The 19,783-nt window shown below is 29.3% G+C and overlaps 1 protein-coding gene and 1 long non-coding RNA gene across 9 annotated transcripts in view; both read left to right on the forward strand.

Moving 5' to 3' along the window:
• The window catches only part of LOC123268147 (ankyrin repeat domain-containing protein SOWAHB), a 61,084-nt gene extending 53,212 nt beyond the window's left edge, over window positions 1-7,872 (forward strand). For 2 of the 8 annotated variants that reach the window (XM_044733031.1, XM_044733032.1), the window contains exons 9-15: window positions 2,230-2,328; window positions 2,430-2,435; window positions 4,883-4,955; window positions 5,370-5,462; window positions 6,979-7,005; window positions 7,312-7,457; window positions 7,541-7,872. In XM_044733031.1, coding sequence (XP_044588966.1) covers window positions 2,230-2,328; window positions 2,430-2,435; window positions 4,883-4,955; window positions 5,370-5,462; window positions 6,979-7,005; window positions 7,312-7,457; window positions 7,541-7,828 — 732 coding nt within the window. In that variant the 3' untranslated portion in view covers window positions 7,829-7,872. Of the gene's footprint in view, window positions 1-1,327; window positions 1,334-2,229; window positions 2,329-2,429; window positions 2,436-4,882; window positions 4,956-5,369; window positions 5,463-5,852; window positions 6,151-6,232; window positions 6,803-6,978; window positions 7,006-7,311; window positions 7,458-7,540 lie in introns of those variants that run through there. The other 6 variants (XR_006510176.1, XR_006510177.1, XR_006510178.1 and 3 more) reach the window with 6 other exon arrangements.
• Window positions 7,873-10,223: 2,351 nt separating this feature from the next.
• On the forward strand, window positions 10,224-19,373 carry LOC123267626. Its single transcript, XR_006510086.1, has 3 exons — window positions 10,224-10,263; window positions 19,178-19,276; window positions 19,346-19,373. It is a non-coding gene; the product is annotated as an uncharacterized LOC123267626 (long non-coding RNA).
• Window positions 19,374-19,783: the final 410 nt, after the last annotated feature.

Below are 19,783 nucleotides of genomic sequence, written 5' to 3' on the forward strand. Positions count from 1 at the left end.
ATATATATATATATATATATATATATATATATATATATATATATATTAGGGTGAGCCAAAAAAACTAACCTATTTAATTTATGGGTTAAAATGAATCTATATATCGAAAAAAACATTTCCCTGCAAGGCAGGATTTTTAGCTCAATATTGAAAGGTTTCGGTGAGCATTCAAAGTTTCCCATTTAAATAACACGTAAAAAAATCTTTTTTCATTAAAAATAATATAACTTTTAAACCGCTTGAGATAAAAATTTTTTGACGGCGGATTCTTGAAGGGCATTAAATTTCTTACAAAATCATGCCTGGTTCCATTTTTTAAAGTCAAAAATTCATATATTTACTGGTCATGAAAATTGAGTAAAAAAATCAAAATAAGCAATTTTAGGCATTTAATGTTAGAAATTTTTATATTTAAGGAAATAAATTACTTTGAAACTAGACAATTAGGAGGGGGGGGGGTTATACAATTATTGTTTGTGTAAATGCGTGGTTTAAAGCTCCTTGTCCGATAAGCACTCCAGCTCAAGACTTAGATTTCTTGAAAAAGTTAATTAATTATCAAAATAATAATAAAAAAATTTCGAACGCTACTGTATCAACATTTTTGCGACATTTATTGTATCTGGCAGAAAAACTTGCTGCTATGTCATTTTTCGAGTTTAGTATTAGTTCAAAAGTTAAAAAAAAAAGATTAAAAAGGAAGAGAACAAAATTAGTGATAAAATCACTGATGTCTTTGGAAGAAATCGTGTCAAGTTAATTTTTAGATAATATTATTCTTTCTTCATTAATTGTGTTCTCTTCCTTTTTAATCGCGTTTACAATTTTTTTTTTAACTTTTAAACTATATATATATTATATAATTTTCGGTATAAAACAAGGACTTGAAAAGCTGAAGCTGGTGTAAATAAACAAATGATTAAAAAAAATAAACATACAATAAAATAAAATTAATTAATTAAAACGAAAAAAGTTATTATGCACAAGGCGCGGAATTGGGTAATGTACAAACAAAAGATTTATTGTCAAGTCAGAGGTGACATACCGGTCTACTGCTGGACAGTCCGCAAATTAAGGAGCACCAACGTCGCGACGTGTTCTCTTTTCTCTTTGCCGAAATTTTTGGTTACGTTAAATTATACCTTTTTTTTTAAGTTTTTATAAAAAATATTAAATTCAATCTTTAAAATTACTTACGATATAGATTTATTTAAGTAAACTTGTAAGAAAAATATGATTCTTACTACTATTAATAATATCAATAATAATAATAATAAGTAAATTGTGTGGATTTTGTAATATACAGTACAAACACAAACAGAGTAAGGGTTATTATAACACGCCGCCATTAGCCACGTAACGTCAGATGAGTTTTTCCACTGCTAATGAGTCTCTTCACTTTAATTGGCATTCAGTATAGAAATATTTAAATAAAAATATCCAACGCTCATCGAGTAGAAGCCACTTAACAGTGTTGTACTTATTTATAATACATACATGGGGAAAAAATTTTTAAATTTACAATGTTATATCGTAAAAATTTCAACATTAACTATTTTTGAAAGCATTTTTATAAATTTTCATAAAGATATTAAAATCTAGTTCAGGATTACGATGTAATTTATATATAAATAGTGAATTTATTATAGTATCTTATATAACACATACATTCAAAATCCGCATAAAAATATAATTGACAAATTATAAAATAGATGCAACATCTATTCTACAAGGCTCTTATAAGTTAATACTTATTATTGTTTATATCATTTGACGTTTCCTTATTTTTATTCTTTATCCTTTATCTATTTTTTTTCTTTTTAAAACCTTAAATAATAGAATAAATTAATAAAAAAATGATTCATTCATCTGTCTAATAATTAACACGCAACTACTTTAATTTTATTATCTTAAACTCCATTACGATGATGGTATGTATAGTAGTGTTAAACAGTAATCAGCAACCAGAGCTAGGTTCTGTTGAGATTTATTCTCAAAATACATTGCTCAAAAGTTTGTTACAGCTGTTGGTGTCTCGTCACCAATTCTCACACTCTTGTTCGTGATAAATATATATATATATATATTTGTAAGAAAAGATATATTAACCCTTTAATCATTAACTTATTTAGAACGGGACAGCAGGCATTTATTTATCTAACTATTTAATAATTATAGAATATTATTGTACATTTATTTATTTATTTTTTTTTTTTTTTCTATTTACAGACTGCACTGCACTGGGCAGCTAAACACGGGGATGAAAACATTGTCAAGTTAATTGCAGGAACTTACAAAGACTCTATCAAAAGTGTTAATGAGACAACGGTAAATCTACTTATTAAATAAATTTATGTAATTGATACTAATAAGCAATAGACGTTCAAATATATTTTTATAGATACATATTTTTTTTTTTTTAATTGCAGAATGGGGTAAGTTCTATTGAAGTAGTGAAGGCTGATGTCGTATATGTAGTATATATGAAAGCTTAAATAAAGGTAAGACGGGTAAAACGAGTAGAATGGGTCGAATAGGAGGAGGGTGGGCTTTATACCAGGTTGAGGAGACAGCAGATAGGATCAGATGCGTGTGGTCCCTGGTTTGCTTGGTAAGACTTATATAAGTAAACTCAGCAAAGTATAAGATAAAGAGAGAGAGAGAGAGAGAGAAATAAAGAAAAAGAGATTGCTGCTCGTTAGCGGCTTGCGACAAACACCGTACCGGTAATCGTTGTGCTTTTATATTATATGTATATATACAATATATACAATCATGATGTAGGTGATATAGGTCGATCGGTAAGTTGATTATTGAACAACTGATACTTAAGAATGATTTATTGGTAAGGAAATGAACCTGGACTTTATTGGACTTTGCTATTATTATTAATAATAATTAATACTTGTTAAATACATCGTAATAATTATTTACTTTACCTAGTTTATATTACTATTATATGTAATGTGTATAATACAGATGATTAGATGAGTAATTAATCTCAACAGCTTACTAAATAACTTTTTTAAGCTTTTCATAATAATTTATATTTTGATAATAACGTAATATAAATTAATTATTTATAAAATTAAATCTGTCATCAGCAGTATATGCCCAATATAAACCAAAGACCTTTTCTCTTTAGTCAGCTTATCGTCAGTCAGATCGGCTTGGATTTAATCGGTGGTTTAAAAAAAAAATTAGCCAGAGACCAACACAACTTTAAACAGTCTTTCTATACAAGTATTATATAGTCGAGAATAATATAAGAGCACCGCGAAGGAGTATAAGAAGTATATATAAACCATGTACCGCGCCGGGGTGGCGCCTGTGCTCCATAGAAGCGTGCGACAGCCACGACAATGCAATCTCTCGACTTTAATACACGAGCCCGCACATACTTTGCTTTAATTTTTTTATTTCTTAATAATGCCGCCCCATCTTCTTAATAATAAATAATAAGTAATAATAATATTATTAACAAATCTATTGAGTTAATATTATTATTTATCATCACAGTTGAAGGTCAAAAATAATTAATTTCATAAAATTTTTATCTAAATATAAATTTAAATGATTTAACAAAAAACTAAATTTAATATATCGTAAAAAAAGAGCTATATTAAATTCAACTACTTACATGTAAGGGTGTAAAAGTGTAAAATATTAATATTGAAGCACTATGATATACGCAAGTGGATATTGGTGGCCAGCTGTCCTATTCCCTAGCACCAGTAAGCGAGTACTACTCGTTGAAATAAAAAAATTCAAGAATAAGATACTTTTATATATTTTTTTAAGTGGGTGGAGGTACGCCAGCAGCCGAATAGGGGCATGTGACGAATGAGCGTAACGTAACAGACGAAAGGAAACTTTAAGGGTTGTAAAAAAATAACAAGTAAAAGAAACTCGCGATATTGTTTCGAATCTCGGGTGCACACGTTTCAGAGCAATGCTACTTTAAAATATTGTATATTGTCTAAAGTACAAAAAGTTACTGATGTATATATATTTGGGGACAGACTTTTATATAACCATATACCAAAAGTAGAGAATATATAGTAATATATAGTAAATAAATTGACTAAAATGGATAATATGTTGTATCACTTGCCTCGGCTCACACAAGTGTCGCTCACATTACATTACTATTGCCAATTGACAAAATAAAAGTCTCTGTTGAATATCAAAAGGGTGTTTGAGAGTTACATCACTTTGACAAAAACATTATATATTATACACTTATTTGGATGAATTTAATGTCAAAGTTGCATATGTTGTCCAGTCTTTTTTTTTTTTTTTTTTTTTTTCCATATTAATTATATACATATGATTCCTTTGTAAGTGTCTATTTTTTTTGTGTCTCTTCAGTTTCCGAACACATTTAAAAATTTAACTATTGTTAATATAAATATAAAATAAAAAAAAATAAGGTTTATAAATAATGGATTGCTTGAATCAGTAGTGAATAAAATAAATCGAAATTGTACAATACAGAAGTAGTCTTATTACAGTATATAAAACAAAAATTCACACGGCCTTAAGATCAACAATAATAAAATAACAGCATTAACTTGTTATTGTTTTTCTGGCCATAAGCGTCATCATCTCATCATCTAATAAATTTATTATTTTGTTTTATTTTTATTCTTTGTTTTTACGTCTTTACGTATCACCTTTAGGCACGCAAGGACTGTAAAATCTCATACAATATATAACACCACATTAAATATAAAGCTGACTATATATACCTATAATACGGAGTAAAATAAATCTTATAGCTCTGCATACATTCTTATTTTCTACTTTTCTTTTATTTAAATAATAAAAGTACTAATAATTATATAAAGTAATTATTTTTTTTTTTTTTTTTTTTTTCTAGGGATATACCGCGTTACATATCGCAATGCAGTTTGATCACGAGAACATCTTCAATCTCCTTGTCCAGGTTTACGGTAAGATTCCCTCGTTCTTTAATTTCGCCTATAGATCCTATCCCTCATTTCTTATTCCACCTTACTTTATTATGAAGGTATCATGCAATCTAAAGAAAACTTGTTGGGCGGGGTAATTCAATATTATAAACAAACGGAATATGTTGCCTTGTATTTATTCAAAAGTAATCGCCGACAAACGAACATTTTATGATCGATTATGCAAACGACAGCCATTATTTATATTTATCGGTTCAATATCGGTTGACTGTAATATTTTTGCATTTTAATTTATAAACAAAGTGATTTAATGAAAAAGCTTACGTTATTACATAAAAATATTTTTTTTTTTTTTTTTTTTTTTTTTTTTCTTTCAAATCATACATTTTTCCAGTCAATATTAAATATTAAAAAATGTATTTATACTTTGCATAGGTGCGAATCAAGAGATTCGTGATCACAGTGGAAAAAAAGCTAGACAATATTTAGCGTCACAAGAAGCTGCGGTTAGCCAAGATACTTTTCGCAGTAAGTATCTTCCTTTAAAATTAATTTTAAAGAAAACAAGTTAACGATGGACACGAGCTTATGATATACTTTTTTTTTTTTTTTTTTTTTAATATATATATATATTTTAAAGCGAATGGATTTAATAAGCTTGTGTAATTTTTAGTGCAATATAACTCTATTAGGAACTCGTATCGTAAATCTATTATATGTTCTGATTTGCATTTTATTTAACTTGCAGATGCTTAAAAGTGTATAGCTTATAGAATTTTGTTACTTTTGATTTAATGATTGATTTAAGTGGTGAATGGTTTTAATTTATTTAATTTATTTATTTATTTATTTATTTATTCATTGTCTCGTCGATTCTATGGGTTTTTTTTTTTTTCTCTTTTTGGAATTTTTCTGTTGTAGGGATTATTGCGGCTGCTACACTCAGGCAAGTTAAGAAAAAAAGTCAACTATCTGATGCTAATATAGTAAAGTACGCTTTTAAAGTATATTATGCACGTTTGCTATTTTTTTTCTTTTTTTGCTAATATTAAAATGTTTACTTCAATACATTTTTTTTTTGTGTGTAATAGTAATTTAGTAATTGCTTCTAACAGTTTGGCATTAATTTAACAAAACAATTAGAATTCATTTATTGAAAAATTAAACCTATGATTAAAGGTGCATTTTTGTTTTTTTCTACGTAGATAATTAATCAGTGAATAGAAATTAAGCATCGAAAAAACTAATAACTGTGAAAATATTTTCATGACTAACTTTAAATTATAAAATTGTTTTAGCGTAACATTTATAAATTTTCTTTGCTTGAGAAAGTGCTTATAAATCCAAGTACTCATAGTTGGATTTATAAGTAGACAAGCAATACTAAAAGTAAATAAACTGAGTAATTATTTAAGGTAATGTAAATAAGTATAAACGCAGATATAATATACATTAACAAAAGGCAAAAGCATTTAATTTATTTAAACTCGTATCCTGATGATTTAATTACTCGAACAATCTCACTTTATATGATGTAATTAACGCTATCATTCACATCATTTTTATCAATTAATTAGACAATCTATTATTTATTTCGTTAATTCGTCTGCACAATACTATTCTACTATCATTCTATCAAGAATTGAGATTCTTATAAATAAATAAATAAATAAATAAATTAACTTAATATTAATTAAAATAGAATTTTTGAATTGAGGATTGTTGTTTACCTTCCGTCGAAGAACAAGAGAAAAAAAAATTTACTACTGACGGGATAATGCAATAATATAATCTAATTAGTTAGTAATTATATTTACAGTATAACTTATAACTATAAGTATTTAGTTGGTAAAATAGGATCAGGAATTGGAAATAAATGTACACCCTGCATTTAATATAGTCTGATCTCTTGTTTCTGTAATTTTTTACCACAATCTCAATTTACCTTGTTTATATGTCTAACATTATTATTTTTTTCTTTTTTATAAATACCTATTATTCATCACTATATTTTTTGATTTATATTTAATATTTTATTTTACAGAAATAAAAGCAAGGAAAAAGCACACAGGTGAATTACTTATTTAACTTTTAATAATTGTTTATATAAATACACAAAAAGACCGATTAAAAATTAGTTTGTACATAATTTAACACTGTATAAAATTTATCACTGTATTTCAATACAGTAACGTAATTTAGATAGAGAAAATGGTTTTAAAAAATATGAGAAACAAAAAAATAATATGCACTTTTGATTTTTCTTGATTGTATGTAAAAAATAAAAAAAAAAAAAAAAAAACAAGGACAAAGAATAAATATGATAAAAAATAAAAATAAATTAATTACATGTCGAAATTTAATATTATTTTAATAGAGAAAGATCTTGGTTTTCTTCGCATTGGATCCCTGAACGTCCGCGTGAAACGCACAACGGAAGCATTCAGCCAATTTTTGGGTGTAGCAACTAACACGAATAATGAAAAAATTCACAAAAGTTGGGGCTCAGCTGATAATATTCAGGTAAATTTTTAAACTTTTTTTCATTTTTTTTGATAGCCAAATACTTAATTATTGAATAATTTAATAATGTTAATTGAATTCAGGAACACAAAATGATGCCACCACCAAAGTACGCACCGATAAAAAAGCGCAGAAGTAAAAGAGCTACCGACTTTTCATCTCGTCAACAAGCCATAAGTCAACCAAGTACACCGTTACCACAAAACAAGGATGTTATCACCAACAAAAGCCCTAAATTAAAAAATAAACGACCTTCTTCGACAACTTCTGTTACTCAAACATTCCAAACATTACCATCCGTAATATTAGACTCTGACTCGGATGGTGCATGTGGATTTGATTCCGCATGGCGTGGTTCAGCTCAATTATAATTATATCAATTTTAATATACACAAAAATTTATTAATTATTTTGTTTCATTCAATTTAATTATTGATCCTTAAGAAATTATTAATAAAATAATAAATATTAAATTATAGTATCAGTTGAACTTGTTGTCTTCTTAATTTTATCAATTATTATTAACCAATCTCACAACATTAATCCAATTGGAAAATAATAGTTTAAAAATGTAAAATTAAATCAAAAAATAATAACATAATGAGATAGTGTTGTAGCTAAATATTTATTTATATGTTTAATTCTACGAGTAACGTTCGTTAACTAATAAGTAACTATCGATAAATTTGAATAACCCGAATAACCCCAAGGTTGATTTAAAATATAAATTTTTCTTGATTTAATTTGATTATTCATTAATACCGATAATATAAAGTAAAAAAAAATTCCAAGACTTGTTACGATTATTATGATGTGATACTGTGTTACAAATATATTAAATCATTATGAGATTACATAGTTGAGTGTCCACATAGGCACAATGATTTATTTGAGACATTTAAGTAAGTTTAGTAAAATAAATGGGACTTTTTTTGAGAAGAAATATCGAAAAATATAAAATATCTCGCCGAAGTATGTAAGCTAAATATCAATAATAACTACGAAAGGTAAATCAAGTACATAAACTTATAGGTATTATATAACATCAAAATTAAAGAAGACGATTCTATTGCCGACATCCGATAAAATAGGCGCTCTCCAGACAAAATGCTAACATATAATGTTCTTCGGTCTAAGCCATTGTTCTCTGTGAATAATTAAATGGTTTTTTTTTTTTTTTTTTGGTAACTATAAATGATAAAAAGGACAATATTGGTAAAAATAGAATGGTCAAATTGTTAAAATTAGTTTACCAAATTGTCAAAACGCGTAAAAAAAAGTCTAAATATGGGAAGATTAGTGAAGAGCATTCCTAAATTTTCAATAAAAATAATAATTTAACGAAGTAAAAAATATTGCGTAGCTGTGTTTTAAGTATCGTGCTTGCGCAAGCGCAGTGAAAAAGAATCCAAAGGAAAAATGTTTAACTGTTGAAATTTCGGCAAATCGTTAATCAATTAATTAATCAATCACTAAACAATTGATAAATTTTAAATTATTGGCAAATAGGCGGACAGTTAAATACTGTTCTTCTTGTGGCCAATCCACACTCGGAAGTTTTGTTTCTATATCAGATTGAAATTTTTTATTTTTTACAGTTTCAGCATGGTTTCTACGCCATTTCAACGGAATTTTTGAGACAGTTTAAAAAATAAGTTTAAATATAGTCGATGAAGTTTAAACATGGAGACGTTTGGCCTGAATATTGTCAGAATTAGAGTGTAAAAAAGTTTGGAAAATCCAAAAGTGCACATCTCATAACGCTCATTCATTTTTTAAGAAAAAATAAATTGTGTAATTGATTGGAAACAAATTTTGATGGTAATCCTGATGGAATTGCCAATTATTCTGAGTTTGTCGCGTTCGGAGCTAATATAGATCATTTTTCGGATTAGCATACCCATTGTAACATATTCCAATCGACTTAATTTTAAAATTTACATTATTTACTCTACTTTTTCCACAAAAATCACTGTATAAACATGGTTTGCCCGAATTCTGATGGTTATATTTGAGGAATTACCGATTACTTTGGTTTTATTGCGTTTGGACCGAAAATCGACGATTTTCCAGGTGAGAGTACTATCGTAAAGTATTCAAATCGATTTAATTCTTTAAACAACATCATTTTAAGTAATTTCTCCTTAGAAATCACGATATAATTATGGCTCGCATGAATTCTAATGGTTATATTTAAGGATATACTGATTACTTTGGATTTATTGCGTTTAGATCGAAAATCGACAATTTTCCGAGTAAGGGTACTTCCTTAAAGTATTCAAATCGACTTTATTTTTTAAAGAACATTATTTTGAGTAATTTTTTCACAGAAATCACTGTATAATCATGGCTTGCACGAATTATGATTGTCATATTCGAGAAATTACTGATTATTTTAGATTCATTGCGTTTGGACCGAAAATCGACGATTTTCCGAGTGAGGGTACTTCCATAAAGTATTCAAATCGACTTTATTTTTCAAAGAACATGATTTTAAGTAATTTTTTCACAGAAATCATTGAATAAACATGGCTTGCACGAATTCTGATTGTCATATTCGAGAAATTACTGATTATTTTAGATTCATTGCGTTTGGACCGAAAATCGACGATTTTCCGAGTGAGGGTACTTCCATAAAGTATTCAAATCGACTTTATTTTTCAAAAAACATGATTTTGAGTAATTTTTTTACAGAAATCACTGTATAAACATGGCTTGCACAAATTCTGATAGCTATATTCGAAGAATACAGATAACTTTGGATTTATTGCGTTTGGACCGAAAATCGACGATTTTCCGAGTGAAGGTGCTATCGTAAAGTATTCAAATCGACTTTATTTTTTAAAGAACATTATTTTAAATGATTTCGTCCTAGAAATCACGATATAGACATGGCTTGCACAAATTCTTATGGTTATATTCGAGAAATTACAGATGATTTGAGATTCATTGCGTTTGGACCGAAAATCGATGATTTTCCGAGTGAGAGTACTTCCTTAAGGTATTCAAATTGACTTTATTTTTTAAAGAACATTATTTTGAGTAACTTTTCTACAGAAATCACTGTATGAACATGGTTAGCACGAATTCTGATACTTACATTTGAGAAATGACTGATTATTTTGGATTCATTGCGTTTGGAACGAAAATCGACAATTTGCCGAGTGAGGGTACTTTCTTAAAGTATTCAAATCGACTTTATTTTTTAAAGAACATTATTTTAAGTGATTTTTTTACAGAAATCACTGTAAAAACATGGCATGTACAAATTCTGATGGTTTTATTCGAGAAATTACTGATTATTTTGGATTCATTGCGTTTGGAGCGGAAATCGACGATTTACCGAGTGAGGGTACTTCCTTAAAGTATTCAAATCGACTTTATTTTTTAAAGAACATTATTTTAAGTGATTTTTTTACAGAAATCACTGTATAAACATGGATTGCACGAATTCTGATGGTTATATTCGAGAAATTACTGATTATTTTGGATTCATTGCGTTTGGAGCGAAAATCGACGATTTACCGAGTGAGGGTACTTCCTTAAAGTATTCAAATCGACTTTATTTTTTGAAGAACATTATTTTCAGTAATTTTTCCACAGAAATCACTGTATAAACATGGCTTGCACGAATTCTAATGGTTATATTCGAGAAATAACAGATTATTTTAGATTCATTGCGTTTGGACCGAAAATTGACGATTTTCCGAGTGAGGGTACTTCCTTAAAGTATTTAGATCGACTTTATTTATTAAAGAACATTATTTTTAGTAATTTTTCACAGAAATCACTGTATAAACATGGCTTGCACGAATTCTGATGGTAATATTCGAGAAATTACTGATTATTTTAAATTCATTGCGTTCGGACCAATAATCGACGATTTTCCAAGTACGGGTACTTCCTTAAAGTATTTAAATCGACTTTATTTTTTATAGAACATTATTTTAAGTAATTTTTTCACAGAAATCACTGTATAAACATGGCTTGCACGAATTCTGATGGTTAAATACAAAGAATTATAGATAATTTTGGATTTATTGCGATTGGACCGAAAATCAACGATATTCCGAGTCAGGGTACTTCCTTAAAGTCCTCAAATCGACTTTATTTTTTATAGAACATTATTTTGAGTATGTTTTTCACAGAAATCACTGTATAAACATGGCTTGCACGAATTCTAATGGTTATATTCAAGAAATAATAGATTATTTTAGATTCATTGCGTTTGGACCGAAAATCGACGATTTTCCAAGTACGGGTATTTCCTTAAAATATTCAAATCGACTTTTTTTTTTATAGAACATTATTATGACTAATTTTTTCACAGAAATCACTGTATAAACATGGCTTGCACAAATTCTGATGGTTATATACAAAGAATTATAGATAATTTTGGATTTATTGCGATTGGACCGAAAATCAACGATATTCCGAGTCAGGGTACTACCTTAAAGTATTCAAATCGACTTTATTTTTTTAAGAACATTATTTTAAGTGATTTTTTCACAGAAATCACTGTATAAACATGGATTGCACGAATTCTGATGGTTATATTCGAGAAATTACCGATTATTTTGGATTCATTGCAATTGGACCGAAAATCGACGATTTTCCGAGTGAGAGTAGTTCCTCAAGGTATTCAAATCGACTTTATTTTTTAAAGAACATTATTTTTAGTAACTTTTTCACAGAAATCACTGTATAAACATGGATTGCACTGAATTCTGATGGTTATATTCTCGAGAACTTACCGATTATTTTGGATTCATTGCAATTGGACCGAAAATCGACGATTTTCCGAGTGAGAGTAGTTCCTCAAGGTATTCAAATCGACTTTATTTTTTAAAGAACATTATTTTTAGTAACTTTTTCACAGAAATCACTGTATAAACGTGGCATGCACGAATTTTGATGGTTATATTCGAGAAATTACTGATTATTTTGGATACATTGAGTTTGGACCGAAAATCGACGATTTTCCGAGTGATGGTACTTCCTTAAAGTACTCAAATCGACTTTATTTTTCAAGGAACATTATTTTAAGTAAGTTTTGCACAGAAATCACTGTATAAACATGGCTTGCACGAATTCTAATGGTTTTTATTCGAAAATTACTGATTATTTTAGATTCGTGCGTTTGGAGCGAAAATCGACGATTTACCTAGTGAGGGTACTTCCATAAAGTATTCAAATCGACTTTATTTTTCAAAGAACATGATTTTAGGTAATTTTTTACAGAAATCACTGTTTGAACATGGCTTTCACAAATTCTGATGGTTATATTCGAGAAATTACAGATGATTTTGGATTCATTGCGTTTGGACCGAAAATTGACGATTTTCCAAATGAGGGTACTTCCTTAAAGTATTCAAATCGACTTTATTTTTTAAAAAACATTATTTTAAGTAATTTTTCCAGAGAAATCACTGTATAAACATGGCTTGCACGAATTCTGATGGTTATATTCAAGAACCTACTACTGATTATTTTGGATTCATTGAGTTTGGACGGAAAATCGACGATTTTCAATGTTAGGGTACTATCGTAAAGTATTCAAATCGACTTTATTTTGTATAGAACATTATTTTGAGTAATTTTTTCACAGAAATCACTGTATAAACATAGCTTGCATAAATTCTGATAGTTATATTTGAAGAATCATAGATAACTTTGGATTTATTGCGATCGGACCGAAAATCGACGATATTCCGAGTCAGGGTACTTCCTTAAAGTACTCAAATCGACTTTATTTTTCAAGGAACATTATTTTAAGTAAGTTTTGCACAGAAATCACTGTATAAACATGGCTTGCACGAATTCTAATGGTTATATTCAAGAAATAATAGATTATTTTAGATTCATTGCGTTTGGACCGAAAATCGACGATTTTCCAAGTACGGGTATTTCCTTAAAGTATTCAAATCGACTTTTTTTTTTCAAGGAACATTATTTTAAGTAGGTTTTGCACAGAAATCACTGTATAAACATGGTTTGCACAAATTCTGATGGTTATATACAAAGAATTATAGATAATTTTGGATTCATTGCGATTGGACCGAACATCAACGATATTCCGAGTCAGGGTACTTCCTTAAAGTATTCAAATCGACTTTATTTTTTAAAGAACATTATTTTAAGTAATTTTTCTAGAGAAATCACTGTATAAACATGACTTGCACGAATTCTAATGGTTATATTCGAGAAATTACCGATTATTTTGGATTCATTGCAATTGGACCGAAAATCGACGATTTTCCGAGTGAGAGTAGTTCCTCAAGGTATTCAAATCGACTTTATTTTTTAAAGAACATTATTTTTAGTAACTTTTCCACAGAAATCACTGTATAAACATGGCATGCACGAATTTTGATGGTTATATTCGAGAAATTACTGATTATTTTGGATACATTGAGTTTGGACCGAAAATCGACGATTTTCCGAGTGATGGTACTTCCTTAAAGTACTCAAATCGACTTTATTTTTCACGGAACATTATTTTAAGTAAGTTTTGCACAGAAATCACTGTATAAACATGGCTTGCACGAATTCTAATGGTTTTATTCGAAAAATTACTGATTATTTTAGATTCATTGCGTTTGGAGCGAAAATCGACGATTTACCTAGTGAGGGTACTTCCATAAAGTATTCAAATCGACTTTATTTTTCAAAGAACATGATTTTAAGTAATTTTTTTACAGAAATCACTGTATAAACATGGCTTGCACAAATTCTTATGGTTATATTCGAGAAATTACAGATGATTTTGGATTCATTGCGTTTGGACCGAAAATTGACGATTTTCCAAATGAGGGTACTTCCTTAAAGTATTCAAATCGACTTTATTTTTTAAAGAACATTATTTTGAGTCATTTTTCCACAGAAATCACTGTATAAACATGGCTTGCACGAATTCTAATGGTTATATTCGAGAAATAACAGATTATTTTAGATTCATTGCGTATGGACCGAAAATTGACGATTTTCCAAATAAGGGTACTTCCTTAAAGTATTCAAATCGACTTTATTTTTTAAAAAACATTATTTTAAGTAATTTTTCCAGAGAAATCACTGTATAAACATGGCTTGCACGAATTCTGATGGTTATATTCAAGAACCTACTGATTTTTTCGGATTCATTGCGTTTCGACCGAAAATCGACGATTTTCCGAGTGAGGGTACTTCCTTAAAGTATTCAAATCGACTTTATTTTTCAAGGAACATTATTTTGAGTTATTCTTTCACAGAAATCGCTGTCTAAACATGGCATGCACGAATTCTGATGGTTTTATTCGATAAATTACTGATTATTTTGGATTCATTGAGTTTGGACGAAAAATCGACGATTTTCAAGGTAAGGGTACTATCGTAAAGTATTCAAATCGACTTTTTTTTTTATAGAACATTATTTTGAGTAATTTTTTCACAGAAATCACTGTATAAACATAGCTTGCACGATTTCTAATGGTTATACCACTGTTTTACCATCAGTCGGTGAAACAGATTCCTGTTTTACCATCAGTCGGTAAAACAGGAAAATACCGAAAAGCGCGTATTTGGACGAATAAGTGTGGCTACCATATTGTATTTACAGAATTACACATGACTTTGGGTTTATTGCGGTTGAAACGGAAATAATCGATTTTCCGAGTGAGGGTACTTTTTGAAAGTATTTGAATCGACTTTATTTCTTAAAGAACATTATTTTGAGTATTATTTTCATAGATATCACTGTATAAACATAGCTTGCACGATTTCTAATGGTTATACCACTGTTTTACCATCAGTCGGTAAAACAGATTCCTGTTTACCATCAGTCGGTAAAACAGGAAAATACCGAAAAGCGCGTATTTGGACGAATAAGTGTGGCTATCATATTGTATTTACAGAATTACACATGACTTTGGGTTTATTGCGGTTGAAACGGAAATAATCGATTTTCCGAGTGAGGGTATTTTTTGAAAGTATTTGAATCGACTTTATTTCTTAAAGAACATTATTTTGAGTATTATTTTCATAGATATCACTGTATAAACATAGCTTGCACGATTTCTAATGGTTATACCACTGTTTTACCATCAGTCGGTAAACAGATTCCTGTCTTACCATCAGTCGGTAAAACAGGAAAATACCGAAAAGCGCGGATTTGGACGAATAAGTGTGGCTACCATATTGTATTTACAGAATTACACATGACTTTGGGTTTATTGCGGTTGAAACGGAAATAATCGATTTTCCGAGTGAGGGTACTTTTTGAAAGTATTTGAATCGACTTTATTTCTTAAAGAACATTATTTTGAGTATTATTTTCATAGATATCACTGTATAAACATAGCTTGCACGATTTCTAATGGTTATACCACTGTTTTACCATCAGTCGGTAAAACAGATTCCTGTTTTACCATCAGTCGGTAAAACAGGAAAATACCGAAAAGCGCGTATTTGGACGAATAAGTGTGGCTATCATATTGTATTTACAGAATTACACATGACTTTGGGTTTATTGCGGTTGAAACGGAAATAATCGATTTTCCGAGTGAGGGTATTTTTTGAAAGTATTTGAATCGACTTTATTTCTTAAAGAACATTATTTTGAGTATTATTTTCATAGAAATCACTGTATAAACATAGCTTGCACGATTTCTAATGGTTATACCACTGTTTTACCATCAGTCGGTAAAACAGATTCCTATTTGACCATCGGCCAGTAAACAGGAAAATACCGGAGAGCGCGGATTCGAGCAAATGCATTCTGAAAGTATTTGAATCGACATTATTTTAAGTATTTATTTCATAGAAATCACTGTATAAACATAGCTCACACGAATTCTGATGGTTATATCTGTGTTACCATCAGTCGGTAAAACAGATTCCTGTTTTGCCATCAGTCGGTAAACAGGATAATACCGGAGAGCGCGGATTTGAGCAAATGCTTTCTGAAAGTATTTAAATCGACTTTGTTCTTAGAGGGCATTATTTTAAGTATTTATTTCTTAGAAATCACTGTATAAACATAGCTCGCACGAATTCTGATAGTTATAATCGGAGAATTACAGATGACTTTGGATTTATTGCGTTTTCCGAGTGAGGGTGCTATCGTAAAGTATTCAAATCGACTATATTTTTTAAAGAACATTATTTTAAGTAATTTTTTCACAGAAATCACTGTATAGTCATGGCTTGCACGAATTCTAATTGTAATATTCAAGAAATTACTGATTTTTTTGGATTCATCGCATTTGGACCGAAAATCGACGATTTTGCAAATGAGGGTACTTCCTTTAAGTATTCAAATCGACTTTATTTTTTTAAGAACATTATTTTAAGTGATTTTTTCACAGAAATCGCTGTATAAACATGGATTGCACGAATTCTGATGGTTATATTCGAGAAATTACCGATTATTTTGGATTCATTGCAATTGGACCGAAAATCGACGATTTTCCGAGTGAGAGTAGTTCCTTAAGGTATTCAAATCGACTTTTTTTTTTAAAGAACATTATTTTTAGTAATTTTTTCACAGAAATCACTGTATAAACATGGCTTGCACGAATTCTGATAGTAACTTTCGAGAAATTACTGATTATTTTGGATTCATTGAGTTTGGACGGAAAATCAACGATATTCCGAGTCAGGGTACTTTCTTAAAGTACTCAAATCGACTTTATTTTTCAAGGAACATTATTTTAAGTAAGTTTTGCACAAAAATCACTGTATAAACATGGCTTGCACGAATTCTAATGGTTATATTCAAGAAATAACAGATTATTTTAGATTCATTGCGTTTGGACCGAAAATCGACGATTTTCCGAGTGAGGGTACTTCCTTAACGTATTTAGATCGACTTTATTTTTTAAAGAACATTATTTTTAGTAATTTTTTCACAGAAATCACAGTATAAACATGGCATGCACAAATTCTAATGGTTTTATTCGGAAAATTACTGATTATTTTGGATTCATTGCGTTTAGAGCGAAAATCGACGATTTACATAGTGAGGGTACTTCCATAAAGTATTCAAATCGACTTTATTTTTCAAAGAACATGATTTTAAGTAATTTTTTTACAGAAATCACTGTATAAACATGGCTTGCACAAATTCTGATAGCTATATTCGAAGAATTACAGATAACTTTGGATTTATTGCGTTTGGACCGAAAATCGACGATTCTCCAAGTGAAGGTGCTATCGTAAAGTATTCAAATCGACTTTATTTTTTAAAGAAAATTATTTTAAATGATTTCGTCCTAGAAATCACGATATAAACATGGCTTGCACAAATTCTTATGGTTATATTCGAGAAATTACAGATGATTTTGGATTCATTGCGTTTGGACCGAAAATTGACGATTTTCCAAATGAGGGTACTTCCTTAAAGTATTCAAATCGACTTTATTCTTTAAAGAACATTATTTTAAGTAATTTTTCTAGAGAAATCACTGTATAAACATGACTTGCACGAATTCTAATGGTTATATTCGAGAAATTACCGATTATTTTGGATTCATTGCAATTGGACCGAAAATCGACGATTTTCCGAGTGAGAGTAGTTCCTCAAGGTATTCAAATCGACTTTATTTTTTAAAGAACATTATTTTTAGTAACTTTTTCACAGAAATCACTGTATAAACATGGCATGCACGAATTTTGATGGTTATATTCGAGAAATTACTGATTATTTTAAATTCATTGCGTTCGGACCAAAAATCGACGATTTTCCAAGTACGGGTATTTCCTTAAAATATTCAAATCGACTTTTTTTTTTATAGAACATTATTATGACTAATTTTTTCACAGAAATCACTGTATAAACATGGCTTGCACAAATTCTGATGGTTAAATACGAAGAATTATAAATAATTTTGGATTTATTGCGATTGGACCGAAAATCGACGATATTCTGAGTCAGGGTACTTCCTTAAAGTACTCAAATCGACTTTATTTTTCAAGGAACATTATTTTAAGTAAGTTTTGCACAGAAATCACTGTATAAACATGGCTTGCACGAATTCTGATGGTTATATTCAAGAAATAATAGATTATTCTAGATTCATTGCGTTTGGACCGAAAATCGACGATTTTCCGAGTGAGGGTACTTCCTTAAAGTATTTAGATCGACTTTATTTTTTAAAGAACATTATTTTAAGTAATTTTTCCACAGATATCACTGTATAAACATGGCTTGCACGAATTCTAATGGTTACATTCGAGAAATTACTGATTTTTTTGGATTAATTGCATTTGGCCCGAAAATCGACGATTTTCCAAGTGAGGGTACTTCCTTAAAGTATTCAAATCGACTTTATTTTTTGAAGAACATTATTTTGAGTAATTTTTTCACAGATATTACTATATGAACATGGCTTGCACAAATTCTAATGGTTATATTCGAGAAATCACTGATTATTTTGGATTCATTGCATTTGGACCGAAAATCGACGATTTTCCGAAGAAGAGTACTTCCTTAAAGTATTTAAATAGACCTTATTTTTGGAAGAACATCATTTTTCGTCCATTTTTCACAAAAAACACTCCATAAACATACCTTCACGAATTCTAATGGTTACATTAGAGAAATTACTGATTTTTTTGGATTCATTGCATTTGGACCGAAAATCGACGATTTTCCAAGTGAGGGTACTTCCTTAAAGTATTCAAATCGACTTTATTTTTTAAAGAACATTATTTTGAGTAATTTTTTCACAAAAATCACTGTATAGTCATGGCTTGCACGAATTCTGATGGTTATATTCGAGAACCTACTGATTATTTCGATTTCATTGCGTTTGGACCGAAAATCGAAGATTTTCCGAGTGAGGGTACTTCCTGAAAGTATTCAAATTGACTTTATATATTGAAGAACATTATTTTGAGTAATTTTTTCACAGATATCACTGTATAAACATGGCTTGCACGAATTCTAATAGTTACATTCGAGAAATTACTGATTATTTCGGATTCATTGCATTTGGACCGAAAATCGACGATTTTCCGAAATAGAGTACTTCCTTAAAGTATTCAAATCGACTTTATTTTTAGAGGACATTATTTTAAGTATTTATTTCATAGAAATCACTGTATAAACTTAGCTCGCACGAATTCTGATGGTTATACCTGTTTTACCATCAGTCGGTAAAACAGATTCCTATTTGACCATCGGCCAGTAAACAGGAAAATACCGGAGAGCGCGGATTCGAGCAAATGCTTTCTGAAAGTATTTAAATCGACTTTGTTCTTAGAGGGCATTATTTTAAGTATTTATTTCTTAGAAATCACTGTATAAACATAGCTCGCACGAATTCTGATAGTTATAATCGAAGAATTAC

This window comes from Cotesia glomerata, linkage group LG6 (assembly GCF_020080835.1).
Source record: "Cotesia glomerata isolate CgM1 linkage group LG6, MPM_Cglom_v2.3, whole genome shotgun sequence".
NCBI lineage: Eukaryota > Metazoa > Arthropoda > Insecta > Hymenoptera > Braconidae > Cotesia > Cotesia glomerata.